Source organism: Podarcis cretensis (assembly GCF_951804945.1).
Source record: "Podarcis cretensis genome assembly, chromosome: 4".
NCBI lineage: Eukaryota > Metazoa > Chordata > Lepidosauria > Squamata > Lacertidae > Podarcis > Podarcis cretensis.
The window spans coordinates 34,036,722-34,050,608 of NC_137173.1; the positions used below are offsets into that span (position 1 = coordinate 34,036,722).

Sequence of the window (13,887 nt, forward strand, 5' to 3'; positions counted from 1 at the left end):
TATGTGCATTCCTTAATCCAAATTGTTTCTTTTGAAGTTCTTGCAGCTAGTGGCGCGGATCAGGGACGGCGTCCAGGAGCACCGGAATCCCACAGGAGGGCTTTGTGCCTAGTGCCCCCATCCCCACAAATTTGGGGGTGGTATAGGGCACAGCAGGCAAGGCAGTCCCCCCCACCATCCTGGGGGGGGGTAGGGAGGCTAATTACTCCCATCATAGCCTCCAAATTACCTCGTGTGGGTCGGAGAGATGTTATTGTCAGCCATCTTCCGATGCGCCCCCTAGTGGCCCCCCGAATCTCTGATTCTATTCCTCCATTGTAGGATGGATATGGAATGGGATTACACTGCAAGAGTGTTTACATGGTTTGTGTTTGTAAACACTATGGGGAATAGGGATGCTGCTAAATTACATGTTCTATTTCCTCTTCCCTTCCATGTCCACTTACTTTGGCCACAGTTACTTCCTGTGGCTTGCAAAATAATTGCAAATGAGAGGGTTGAATGAATTAGTAACAAGGAGCATTTGCCTCAGGATTGCAGAGTTGTTTCCTGGCAAGCTGCTAAGGATGTTAGACAAGCCCAAATAATGAAGCTGTTGTCAGTGGTACATACTTTAACATGAAAAGCATTTCTATGTAACTTAAAAGCCATAAATAGGTTTTACACCTGAAGACTGCACATTTTCTTTAGCTGTGTATACAGACTTTGGGAGGCCAATGCTAGTTGTGTTTCCTAATTCATGTAAATCAAGCAGACATGTGGTGTGGTTGTTGTATGTTCTAGATAGAAGTGCTCTGCAAGTAGGAAAACCAGTGTGTGAAGTATGAGTCCTGTCCATTGTAAGTATCGAGTACTTGTTCATCTAGTGCTCTCTTTGCCACATTAAAATCCAGATGAGGAAAATGGAAAGAAAGGATGGATATTACTCCTGAATTTACAGTACTGAGCCTGGCTGTCATACGAAATTTAGCTTTTACATAATATGTGAAGCATACCATTTCCCCTAATTTTCAGAGAGCTTGAACTTGGATTTTAATTTTAAATATGTTTTTCATTGGAGGCAATGGATTGAAGGTTCAGGAACTAACTCATCAAAAATAGCCAAATATATATGCAGTTGCTTTTGTGTTGAGATCCACCTGCAGGTCTGGCTTCGAAACCAATTTCTAGGTACAAACTGACAGGATAATAATAATAATAATAATAATAATAATAATAATAATAATAATAATAATTTATTATTTGTACCCCGCCCATCTGGCTGGGTTTCCCCAGCCACTCTGGGCGGCTTCCATAAAAACCAAAAATACACTAAAATATCACAGATTAAAAACTTCCCTGAACATATTTCTTAGTAACAAGGCCATCCTTCCTTCCTTCCTAAGGTAATTGTAACAGTTTACTCAAGTTGATGAGGAAATAGCCATGTGAATCCTAGATGTCTTTAAACACACACTTGAAAACATTGCTAACAGGAAAAGGTGAGAATCTGCACCCATTCAGAAGCTTGGGAGAGAAGTGTTGGGTAACCAAAAGAGGAAGCTGGACCTATAATCAAGCAGCAAATACTTATTGCCTCTGGACCAAGATGTGACATTCATTTGGTGAATGTAATTAACATGCATTGATATATATATATATATATATATATGCACTGAGGTTAGGCCTGAGCAGCTTTGGGACGGGGGGGGGGGGGGTCCTGTGAATAGGGAGTTTTAACTCTTGCTCCTATTGCTGGGTTCCTAATAAAAATTACTTTTATTTGCATTTCAAGGGAAACCTCCCTTGGTGTCAAGGGGAACTTCTGTGGTATGCAAATAGCATCTTCTGAGAGGTGTTTTTTATTGTGACACTTACAGGGAGAGAGTTAAACTCTAAGCTTCCCTTCAGCTGCTACTTGCACTACAAATGTGAATGTTAAAGGAAAGCGCACAACTCTAGATTAGCCGCCTGTGTTCCTCCTGGGAGGAACTGAAATAACTAGAAGACCTCATCTCTGGATAAATCCTGTTAATATAATGTAGATGACCAAGATGTCTTCCTTGCCTAAGAGTTGCCTTGTAGTAATTTGCATAACTGGTTATGCAGCACTAATCCAGTCTGATGAATGTAAGCTTGGAGATGGCTCCAGGTTCTCTTGCATTGTTGTAATGGTATTGGAATAGGAAAACACTACTCTAGCCAATTGTCAAACCTATTTTTTAAATCAAATAAAATTATTTTATGATATTCTTTAAAGTTTGCTTGTTATTAATAGTGCAATGTTATTAAATGATCTTAACAAGAGTTCTTACAATTTCATGAGAAAATCCAGCTCCCAAATTTTGCTAGCAGAATAAATCAAACACACTTCTCTATAGCTTAAGAAAATATATATAGCTACATTACAGTAGTTTTCAACCAGTGTGCTGTGGCAACCTGGGGTGCCTTGAATGATAGGTTGCTGCGGGCAACACTAGCCTCTGTCCCTCTTTCCTTCTCTCCCTCCTCTGATGCCTCCAAAGGTTTGCACAGCTGTTCGTTGTGGCAGCTCTGACTACAAGCTCCCCAGGCGAATGGTGCCTCGGTGCCTCGAGCTGGAAATCGAATGCTGCAAACCCGGAAGTAAGTGTTCTGATATGCGAACTTTTTTCAGAATCCGAACTGTTCCGTTTTGAGTGTTACACTTCCTTTTTCAGTGCCATACTTCCGTTTTGAGTGCCCCTGCTCCTGCTTCCACGGGAGTAGGAGCTAGATCGGCCTGCTCAGCTGGGGAGGTGCAGGCTCCCTCACACTTGCCATTGAGGGGTCCGCGGCTGGGGGCTCCTTTAAACTTCTCCCTTGAGGGGAGCATCAGAGCCCCTGCACCACCGGAAGGCAGCCAGGTGGAATAGTTTCTGGGGTGGCGAAGGTGGAGGCAGCCCGGCAGCTGCATCTGAGAGCCCCTAAACTGCCACTGAGGCAGCTGTTGGGCTGTCTCCACATTGCCACGAGATGCTCCTTTAAACGTACGTTGAGATGAACGCAGCTACGCACCCCTCAGTGGAAAAGTGTGACGGAGCCTGCACCTCTCCAGCTGAGCAGCCCCACCCAGCTCCTACTTCCATGAAAACGGGGTGGGGGGGGGGAGATCTCTCAGTTGGGAAACGGAGGCTTCGTGCTCCCCAGCTGTCATTCAAAATTAAAACTGAAACTATCCAGAAAACCACAAAGCCAACAAACTTGCAAGTCTTGAAAAAGCAGCAACACAACAAATTGAAAAGAGCAATCAAATCGCAAATGAATCAAAATCACAAGAAAACATAAAACACTGACCCTAACCCTAATTCTAATCCTTACTCTCAACGCTTACCCAATCCTAAAATTAACCTAACCCAGAAATGATATTGTTAGATAGTAAAATTCATGTTAAATTGCTGTTTTAGGGATTGTTTTTAAAAGTCTGGAACGGTTTAAACCATTTTGCATTACTTTCTATGGGAAAGCGCACCTTGGTTTTAAAACACTTTGGTTTTAGAACAGACTTCAGGAACGGATTAAGTTTGGGAACCAAGGTACAACTGTAGATGAATCAGAAGTACCACAATCCATCCATCCATCCATCCATCCATACTGCTGTTCGTTATGGGGGTCTGCTTCCCAATAGGTTCAAAAGCCAGTTTACAAGATACTTTTTTAAAAAAACAAAAAACGCACAAAAGTTAATAGCGGTAGTTCTAGAATAAGCGTAATCCGCAATCTGAGATCATTCCATTTAAATTCGAAAGTAAAAAATGCACTCAAGATTACTTTTTCGTAAACGGGTGTTAAATAATCTTGAGTCACTAGAGCATCCTAGGCGCAGATAAGTATCCCAAGTGTAATAAATGTGCTTTTTTACTCCCCGATGCCATGAGGGAAGGAGGTCGAGAGGCCACTAGCCCTCATTAAACGACCTTGAAGCTGACCGGTAAAATGCCTTCCTTGCCAAGTTACCACATATAACCTCAGCTTAGTGGAGCAGGCAGGCAGGCAGGCAGGGGCGGATTTCCCGCCCTGCGTGACGTTTCGCGGCGTCTCCATGGCGACGGCAAAGGGCCGCGGCGGGAAGCCCGCGTTTGTCCTCCCGCCGGCTCGCCCTGCCTGCGGTGGCTATGGAGACGGCGAGCGTGGTGGGCGGCGCGTGAGAGGCCGCGTGTGGACCTTCGCAGCCGCCGTCGTCCTCCGCTTTGGTGAGTGGCGTGGGGAGGGGAAGTCTCGGCGGCATGACGGGCCGCCGGGGGGGCGCAGCGGTTACCATGACAACGCCATGGAGGGCGGGTCGCGGCCCGGCGCCGTCCACAGGTGGAGATGAACGACGGGAGGGCGAGGGCCGAGGCGGGTCTTGTCGAGGCGGACTGCGGTCTAGGGCAGCAGCCTGTCAGAGTCTGGGCTCGGTGGGGCGGCGCGGACCCGTCCGAAGCGCCCCCCTTGGCTGGTTATCCCGGCCAGGAGGGGCGAGGGAGGGTCGGGCAGCCGCTCCCCGCCGACGGAGCCGAAGGGGCGGCGGGGAAACGCAGGAGCGCAGGGCTTGAGCGCCTCCTCCGGCTCCGTGGTTTCGGCAGAGAGCGGGCCTCGCCCTGGGGTGGGCGGGGAGGCGGCTGCCATGGCGACGGGCGTAAATCGCTCGCTTCGGTCAGGCTCTTCAGGTGCTCGGGAAGCCTCGGGGTCCGAACAGGCAGGTTTCGCCTCGGGAGGGGCCTCGATCTTCCTTATCAAGTGGCCGCCCCGAGGCTTGGTTTGGATCCTCCAACTGGATCCGGAAAGTTGGTCTGAGGCTGCTTTGCAGGCGATACCTTCATCGCCCGGCCCGGCAGATTTGCATTGTAAGAATGGGATGGTGCTTGGCCAGTTTTCCTTGATGGATCAGCGCTCCACTGCTTACCTTGCAATATGTCCTGTTGAGCTTAGTGGAATTTATTTCTGAGTAGGCATGCATAAAAGGTAAAGGGACCCCAGATCATTAGGTCCAGTCGTGGCTGACTCTGGGGTTGCACCGCTCATCTCGCTTTATTGGCTGAGGGAGCCAGCATTTGTCCGCAGACAGCTTCCGGGTCATGTGGCCAGCATGACTAAGCCACTTCTGGCAAACCAGAGCAGCGCACGGAAATGCCATTTACCTTCCCACCAGAGCGGTACCTATTTATCTACTTGCACTTTAACGTGCTTTCGAACTGCTAGGTGGGCAGGAGCAGGGACTGAGCAAGGGGAGCTCACCCTGTCACATGCATAGGATTGTGCTTTTAGTTTATCAGTAATCAGGTTAATGTGACACTTACTAAATAACAACCTGAGTTGGTGACATTTTTTTAAATTTTTGTTGTGAACGCGTCTGGCTATCAGAGGGCTTTTCATGCATTTCTCTGCCAGTATGCATGAGTAGCAATTTAGTGTTGATACACATTCAACCCTCGTTAACTGCAACATAAAGGAAAAGTGAATAATTTTGTAATTGGAAACATGATTAGTACAGAACAGGAACTATGGAGTTCAGGCAGTATTTCTTGTATCTAAGACTCTCAAGGAAACTTCCTATAGGTTATTTGATCCAATCTTGTAGGCCTGTGGCATTTTGTACAAGCTACAAAAAGCTGGGTGACTGTAGGACCGGTTGGTGGTCATGAAATTTGGGTAAAATAGCAGACATGGTCCAACAGGCAATAAAGCTATTGAATTACAGCTGTGAAATAATCGGGTTCAAGTCATGAAAATATTCTGCAAGATTGCCTTCTTAGAGTCATTAAAGTGTCCATATTCCAAAACACTTAGTTTCTTTGTAATGAAACACTTCATATATTTTTTCAATTTGTAGCTTTCCATTAAGGAACATCCACAATGAGTGACAAAAAAGACACTAGTGAATCTTCAGACACTGGAGGTCCCACAGATGGTGGGGACTACGAAGATGATTTTGAAAAAGATCTTGAATGGCTAATTAATGAAGAAGAAAAACAAATCTCTAATGATATACAGGTATTAGCAAAATACTACATTAGTCTTGTGCCAGTATCTCAATTCCATATGAAATGTGCTGATGTAAATAGATAGACTGGAATGAGAGGACATTTATGGTTCTTAAAATATTGTTGGGTGTAGGCTGAGATCCAGGGAACTTAGACCTTCGAGATCAAGCCAGTGCCAACTTTCAGAATCATCTGGAGTGACCTTACCTGGCATTAATGGTACAAGAGGAGATAATTCCTTGTGTGCACCTAGAAGTGTGTGTTGGAATGAAGAGATTCTTTGGTTTGCAGTCTAGGGCTGCAATCCTAAATAATAGTGAGTAGGCTCTGTTAAATGCAATGTAAACATGCATAGGATTGCACTCTTTAAAACTTTTTAAAAAACAGGCAATCTAATATTTTTTTGAGATAACATATATACTTGGGTAAAAATGGTCACTTTTAAAGCAGGATACAGTTGTATCTCGGCTCCCGAATGTCTTGGGGGTCAAACGCTCCAGTTTCCAGACAATAAAAAACTGGAAGTGATTGTTCCAATTTTCAAATGTTCTTTTGGAAGCCGAACGTCCAACAGGGCTTCCGCAGCTTCCAGTTGGCTGTAGGAGCTTCCTGCAGCCAATCAACTTGCCCTTTGGAAGTCAAATGTTTCGGAAGTCAAACGGACTTCTGGAACGGATTCTGTTTGACTTCCAAGCTATGACTGTAATTGACTTGGAATAACTCAGCACAGTTGAGTGAGGAATGGAACCTGGGCTTCCCATATCCAAGCTCAACTTCTCAGTCATTGCACCTCACTGGCTATTCTTCTAGAATACTGTTTATACGCATTTTGAACTTAAGCTATTAAGTTTTTATTTAGTTACAACAAAAAGGAAATTTGCCTTGGGAGCTATGTGAATTGGCTCCAGGCACATTGTAATCTGCTTTATACAGAGCTGGACCACTGGTCCATCTAGATCGGTAATGTCCATCTCACTGGCAGTGGCTCTCAGGGTTTTAAAGGGGACATGCTTGGAGATGCTGTGGACTGAAGCTGGGATCTTCTGCATACAACGCAGATGCTCTACCCCCAAGATACAACCCTTCTCCCATATTCTTAAATATAATTGTTAATGGCACACTGGTTGTATGTGCAGATTATACTAAACCATAGTTATGCAACATGAGCAAAAGAAGTGAGTTGCGGTCAGCTTCAAGCTCATACCCCTCCTGCCAGAGAGGAGGAATTTGAATGTTTTGCTTCTGGTTCTGCTTGACACTGGTTTGTTGTTGGACTGACAAACTGTGTTCACTTTTAGCTATGATTAGTTTCAAACAAGCCAATTTCAAACGATAGTTACCAAAGCTGGCTTGTTTAACACTATTTAAGATTAACCACATTTTTTAGGTCCAGATGATACAGCAAGTTTGGTTAATCGAAAGTGGAAGTGAATTATTCCAAATTCCTGCCTGCATGGGATAAAGAGAGAAAGTGTGTGGAGTAAGTCAGAGAGGAGACTAGGCTTGTTCATTTCATAAAATGGAGTTTAGCATGACATTTGAAGACAGTCATTTTATGTGTGCTTCCCATTACATCCTAACATAAATAGGTACTTTGAATTTCTTTGTAGAATCATGATGAAAATGAAGGTGTTGACAAAGACTTAGAATGTATAGAAGATAGAATAAATTCTCCACAAGAATCTTTTGAAGGTGATGAAGTGGGAGAACATCCTTCACAAGAGCCTCCTGAGCCTGAGGAAGTTCTGGATGAGAAGTCACAAAATGAAATTTATTCAATACTTGAACTTGATCCTAAGCAGTTGGAGCAAACATCTGATTCTGACAGTGAAGGTTCTTGTCAGGAATCAAAGCTAGAAGACCAGGAGGATGATGATGAAGATATAAAGCGGTACATCTTAGAAAAAATTGAGGAAGCCAACAAACTACTTCTATCTCAGGAACCTTTAGATGAAACGAAAGAAAGGAAACTAAAATTCAAGGATGATCTAGTAGATCTTGAAATCCCCTCTTTGAAAGCTTTAGAAACTGAAAAAAATGATTCCCACAGGAACATTTCAGGCAGACTGTCTCAATTGCACATTTGTAATGGAGCAGGAAAGGAGGATATTTCTCTTTCTATTAATGGTGGTACAGATGATGAGCACAAGGATGGCAAGATCCTAGTAGAAAGAGATGGGAAATTTGAACTCCTCAGTATCCATGACATTGAGAGCCAAGGCTTCTTTCCTCCACTAAGTGTTTCTTTTAGTGACATTGAAGCTCAACACATTTCTCCTAAAACCTCCTACAGTACTGCTTTCAGCCCTGTCTGTATAACAAAGGAAGACTCCTTAGGACAAACATCTGTGACCAGAGAAGGGTGCATTCGTGTCCCTCAACCACCACCCATTCGGCCATGCTCAGCTATCAACATTACAAGAAACACGGAAAGGGGGAAAAGTCCACGAAGGGTGCAGTCAGCAAATGTGAGTCTCGGTGCAAGAAGCTCTACATACTGCCTGTCACCCAGGCAAAAAGAACTGCAAAAGCAAATGGAACAAAGAAAAGAGAAATTAAAGAAAGAGGTGAGAGCACAAAGGAAATGAGGAGATCAGTGCACTGTAATTGGGTCTTGTTTTCGACACATCCCTCCACGACTCTCCTTGGCAAACTCACTTTCTTGTTAAGAATAGCAAGGAGCATCTTGTGCAGAGTCCCATCATTCCACTAGTACAGTTGCAAGTAGTAAGCCCTTTTCAGTTGTGGCTCTACAATTGTGGAACAAGCTGCCTGTGCATATATGCAAGTGTATTTCACTTTGCTTTCAGAAAGAGGAGCATTAACTACCTTTTAAAAACCACACTTTTAGGTATTAGTGCTGCTTTTAGCATAATAATGTAAAATCGGGGTGGGGGTGGGGTGACTGGGGTTCTATCCTAGCAGTCGGTTTTCAGATCTAGCAGGTAGATCTGAAATGCCCACAAGCCATTCACGAAGGCAATAAGCTACCCCCATTGTTTATTCCCACTAATATTCAGAGATACACTGCTTTTGAATATGAAAATTCCCTTCAGCTGTCATGGCTAATAGCCTTTAATGAGAACTTCCAATTCCGCTTTTAATACCATCTAAGCTAGTTGCCATCAATTCATCATTAGCAATAATTAAGTGTTGTATACTGCATTTGCTTTCAGTGTAAAAATGTATGTATGTATCTTTAAGGCAGAGGGCACCAGTCTCTTTGGGCCACTGGGTACACTGGGAAATTTGAGGGAGTTCTAAGAGTACCAGTCACAAAATGACTGCTGTGGAGGTTTGGCATAACACAAAATGGTTCCCACATCTAAAAGAATGGAAAAAGAGATGGGCACTCAACTGTACATTTTGTGGTCCTGGTAGCCACTATCATTAGAAAAAGACACCTATATCAGTCACCATCATGCTCACTCCTTGCACCTCTGCTCTATTCAAAATGGGAGGATGGATGTCCAGTTTTAGCATTTAATAAAACATGGGCATGTTTAGAGGTGTGTGTGTGTAATGTAGGGGAGGCTGAGCCAGTGCAAACTGGAGCTGAGCAGGAAGAGCAAACACTATGCTGGCAACCACTTTTGTAAGGAGATAGGTTTTTACTCAGGGACGCGGGTGGTGCTGTGGGTTAAACCACAGAGCCTAGGACTTGCCGATCAGAAGGTCGGAGGTTTGAATCCCCGCAACGGAGTGAGCTCCCGTTGCTCGGTCCCTGCTCCTGCTAACCACGTCAAAGTGCAAGTAGATAAATAGGTACCACTCTGGTGGGAAGGTAAATGGCGTTTCCGTGCACTGCTCTGGTTCGCCAGAAGTGGCTTAGTCATGCTGGCCACCTGACCTGGAAGCTGTACGCCGGCTCCCTCGGCCAATAAAGCGAGATGAGCGCTGCAACCCCAGAGTTGGTCACGACTAGACCTAATGGTCAGGGGTCCCTTTACCTTTACCTAGGTTTTTACCCACTTTCAATAGAATTACATTTTGCTCCTTAAAAAGTCTTGTAGGAAAGATTTGTATGACTTGAAGAGAATCTGAAGTAGATACGGTGTTTTGCATATCGACATCTTGCTTACCTGTATCTCTTCCACCTAAAACCACTAGCCTTTATCATTAAAGCATTGCTCAGATGCAGTTCCCCTTATTGTTGGTTTTGTGCTGTGGTTTGAAATTGGAACTGGGGAATGGGAGGATCTTATAAAGAGGTGCCAAGTAATATGTGACTTCACTGCAGCTGTCTCTAAACTTGAAATTCTTTTTTTTAATCCTTCTAGTATTTTTAGACACAAATAATGATCATTACTGTCCCCACCTAGCTTGCAGATGTGTAAATGCAGCACCAAAAAATCATTCCATTCACCTTAATGTTCTTAATATCTCCCAGACACATTGATAACATTGTTGCATTGTAACCTCTGAAACACATTACTATCATCACTCTGTATTCATGCTCCGGTTCTTTTCAGGATGGTCTAGAATAATTTCAAACACCTTTTACTACTGCTGCTTGAAGAATTGCTGAATTTTTGAATTGGGATTGTTGAAAAGTTCACATTCTTTGTTCACATTTTAATGTAAGGAAGAAATTCGGAAAAGAATACAGGAGGAGGAGAAAAGGAGAGAGAATGACATGGTCTTCAGAGCTTGGCTGCAGAAGAAAAAAGGGCAGCTGCAGGAAGAGAGGCGAATTCAGAGGGCAAAACAGCTGGAAGACTTGAATAGCAGAGTAAGTTTTCCCATGCCTGTTGTCCTGCTGCAGCCTGTTTTAATTCTAAAAAGTTGAAACGAAGAAAAACCTAATCTGCCTGACAAGGATTGACGGCAATCTCACCTATTTTCAGAACTGTAGCTGCAAGCAGGTATATGGCCATGACAATTTTAGGATCACTTGCCTACAGTCAATACAATTATCAGTTATTTAGAAACCCATTTGCTATGCTGTCAAGCATCTGCAAGACTCTTTTTGTGGCAGTTGTGGTATTTGCATGCTACCCTTTAATTAAATTTAATATGGCAGTTTCCCCCCTAAGCAGATGTCTGTGTCCGGTGTAGGCATCCATTGGAGACTACTTATCTATGTCATGACACATTTATTTGCTTTTATCAAACGTATTTAATGCCTGGTATAACTATGCAGAAGGCATAGAAAATAAGGTGACCTTATTTGTCTTTGGCTCTTGGGATGGTGGTGGTAAAGAGTAAGGAGTGTGCAAGACCTTTTTATATCCAAATAATAATAATGATGATGATGTCAGTTACTTCAGACTTTTTATGGCAGCTGCATTTAGCCCTTATTGTACAGGAATATTGTTCTTACTCTAACTTGAAAGTTCTCAGTGAACTAAAGGATGGGGTATAAATTCTAATATCAAACATCTCATACTAAAATCATTGTGTTACTGAGCAAAGCAAATCACTTGATATGCAAATCTGAGGCTCGATTCCAAAAAACAGCATCCTTTTGTGACTGTCCAGCTTGAAAACTGAGTTACATCTAGTTTTTTCTCAGGTTGTGAAGTTTTTCTGATGTTAAGGTTCAGACTTCCACTGCAGGTAAGTAATATTGTTTCCTCCAAAATGTATATGTATATATTGGAATATATATATATTTATATAGCCTTTAGTGTATCTAGCCATTTCTGGAAAGCTGGTATGCTGCCATGAGCCTTAGCTTCAATATGTGTGAATCTGAATGCCTTCTAGATGCATTTTTGTGGATTATCAAAAAACTATGCCTCCTCAAAATATATACTGAATACAGTCGTACCTTGGATCCCAAACGCCTTGGTACTCAAGACGTTTTGGCTTCTGAACATCACAAACCCGGAAGTGAGTGTTCTGGTTTGCGAACATTCTTTGGAACCCGAACATCCGATGAAGCTTCTGTGGCTTCTGATTGGCTTTGGGAGCTTCTTGCAGCCAATCAGAAGCTGTGTTTTGGTTTCTGTACGTTTTGGAAGTCGAACGGACTCCTGGAATGGATTCCGTTCAACTTCCAAGGTGTGACTGTAACTGGAAAGTGGTGTAAAATGCTCACATTAGCATTGTAAACAAGTTGCTAATATTTGATTTATTTGGAGTAGATCTCTGGGGAGTTTATTTTTCTTTTGAAGCAGGAAAGCAGAAATCCAGAAGCAGCTTACAAGTCATGGCTTAGAAAAAAGCAGATAGAACACATGAAAGAAAAACAGATACAGAACCTGAAAGAGCAGGAAGAATGCATGTTTTTCCTTCCAAGAACAGCGGAAAATGACAACGCTTATAAACAGTAAGTTGTTCAGTGTTGTGTTTGTCCTGTTACTGCCTAACAGGAACAATTCCATCTCACTTTTTATCAACTTAATTTGGATTGTTTCCCTAGGAAGCAGAAGATGACAGCCTTTCCCCTCATTCCGAAGTGTCTTCCCTCACTCTACAGTTTTCTTCACCCTCTAGAGCCCTTGCATTTCTGAGGAGCATCCTCCTGCTAAAGAGCAGTGCTGCTCTCTTAACATCAGCATTACAGCTGCTTACTAGGGTGGTACATGGGCTGGGTCACTGTGAGGATTTGGCTGCACAGGCACACCAGCAGAGCATATGGTCATGTTGGGAAGGTGCCTACGTAACACCACTTAACTGTACCTGCTGCTAAGACAGCAGGATATAGCACTAGAACAATACTGAATTGCCAAGAGCCAAAATTTTAGAAAATTGAGACTGTTCCCAAACTGATCGAAAGGGGCTGTGGAATATCATATCACTGTATCTCACAGCCCTCTTTAATTCATGATGAACTCAATTCTTATAACAGGAACTTCAAAAATGCATATTAGCCCTCAAGCGTTATTATCTAGTCAAAAGCACTTGTGGTCCACCTAGTATTCCGTGTTCTTATAGCTCTATAAACTATCCTCTGATGCTGTGTTCTATTCTGGAGAGTGTGCCGTTTTTGCTAAGGGTAAAGTAGGTGACCTGGTTTTAGTAAACCTGGAAGAAGTAATCAAATTAAGCGTGGACCACTTCAGATTCAGTTTTTCCAAATAATTAATTTCTCTGCAGATGGCTAAAAAGGAAGAGACGGGAGAGGCGAGAAGAGCAAATGGCTGCCAAAGAGCGAGCAAGGCAGCTTAGGCAGGAAGCCAGAAGAGCAAAACAAATAGAGAATATTCTCTGTTCAATTTCTGAACCAAAATCTCTTCGCTTCACGGACCAGTACAGCTGAGATTTAGAGTCACCAGATGCCTCCAGTATGACTCTCACAGTACCTTTGTATAGCTTGCTCTTGAAAGCAGCTTCTTCTGGGATGTTTCATAGTCCTTCAATAACGGCTTAATTTTCTCAATCTTACTAATCTCTCCCCCTCTTAAACTTGGAATAAGTCTCTATTTGTGAATGGGCTGGGGTGGTGTTCTTAGTTCTACAAAGCAAAAAACAGAATAAATGCCCATATGGCAATTGTGGTGTAAATCCTTTTTAAATAGCTTGCCTTGGGGGCCAGTGTTATCTTCATACCAAGTATTTTGTGTAAAAGCTACACTACTGTCACAGCTGATGGCAATGTGCTAGCACATAGCACTAAGGACTTTACCAACATCTAGTTGGCACTTACTCCTGGACATTGCAGTTTCAAAGTTCTGTCCTAATGTTCTTCCCTGTTAATCCTGAATAGGTAGTGGAGGGGGCAGTGTGAAAATAACTGAAACTTAATAGTATTCACCATTTCTTCAAGCACTGTTTGCTCATTTGGGGGTACTTACTGTGCCTAAGAAATCTCATCCTTTCCTAGCACAGAACCAATGGAAACAAGCACAGACTAATTTACTGCATTGGTGAAGGTAGGTAAATGTTAGAGAATGGTTTTTGTGCTCAGAACACAACTAGTAAAGTGCAAGGTGCTCTGATACTGTCCGACATTATTCTTACATTTTTGTCAATTTGTTCT

The 13,887-nt window shown here is 43.1% G+C and overlaps 2 protein-coding genes across 6 annotated transcripts in view; one reads left to right on the plus strand and one right to left on the minus strand.

Moving 5' to 3' along the window:
• Positions 1-13,887, minus strand: part of SLC35A5 (solute carrier family 35 member A5) — a 340,246-nt gene that overhangs the window by 98,940 nt on the left and 227,419 nt on the right. The gene's annotated exons all lie outside the window — the stretch shown is intronic.
• On the plus strand, positions 4,064-13,400 carry CCDC181 (coiled-coil domain containing 181). Of its 5 annotated transcripts, none has more exons than XM_079973853.1 (6): positions 4,064-4,190; positions 5,810-5,970; positions 7,571-8,527; positions 10,546-10,692; positions 12,080-12,234; positions 13,005-13,400. In XM_079973853.1, exons 2-6 carry the CDS (start codon positions 5,833-5,835, stop codon positions 13,165-13,167), a joined length of 1,560 nt encoding a protein of 519 aa, XP_079829979.1. In that variant the 5' UTR covers positions 4,064-4,190; positions 5,810-5,832; the 3' UTR covers positions 13,168-13,400. The 5 variants fall into 5 exon arrangements, with proteins under 5 accessions (XP_079829979.1, XP_079829978.1, XP_079829981.1 ...); XM_079973852.1 differs by having other exon boundaries at positions 4,177-4,302; XM_079973855.1 differs by having other exon boundaries at positions 4,177-4,302; positions 12,083-12,234.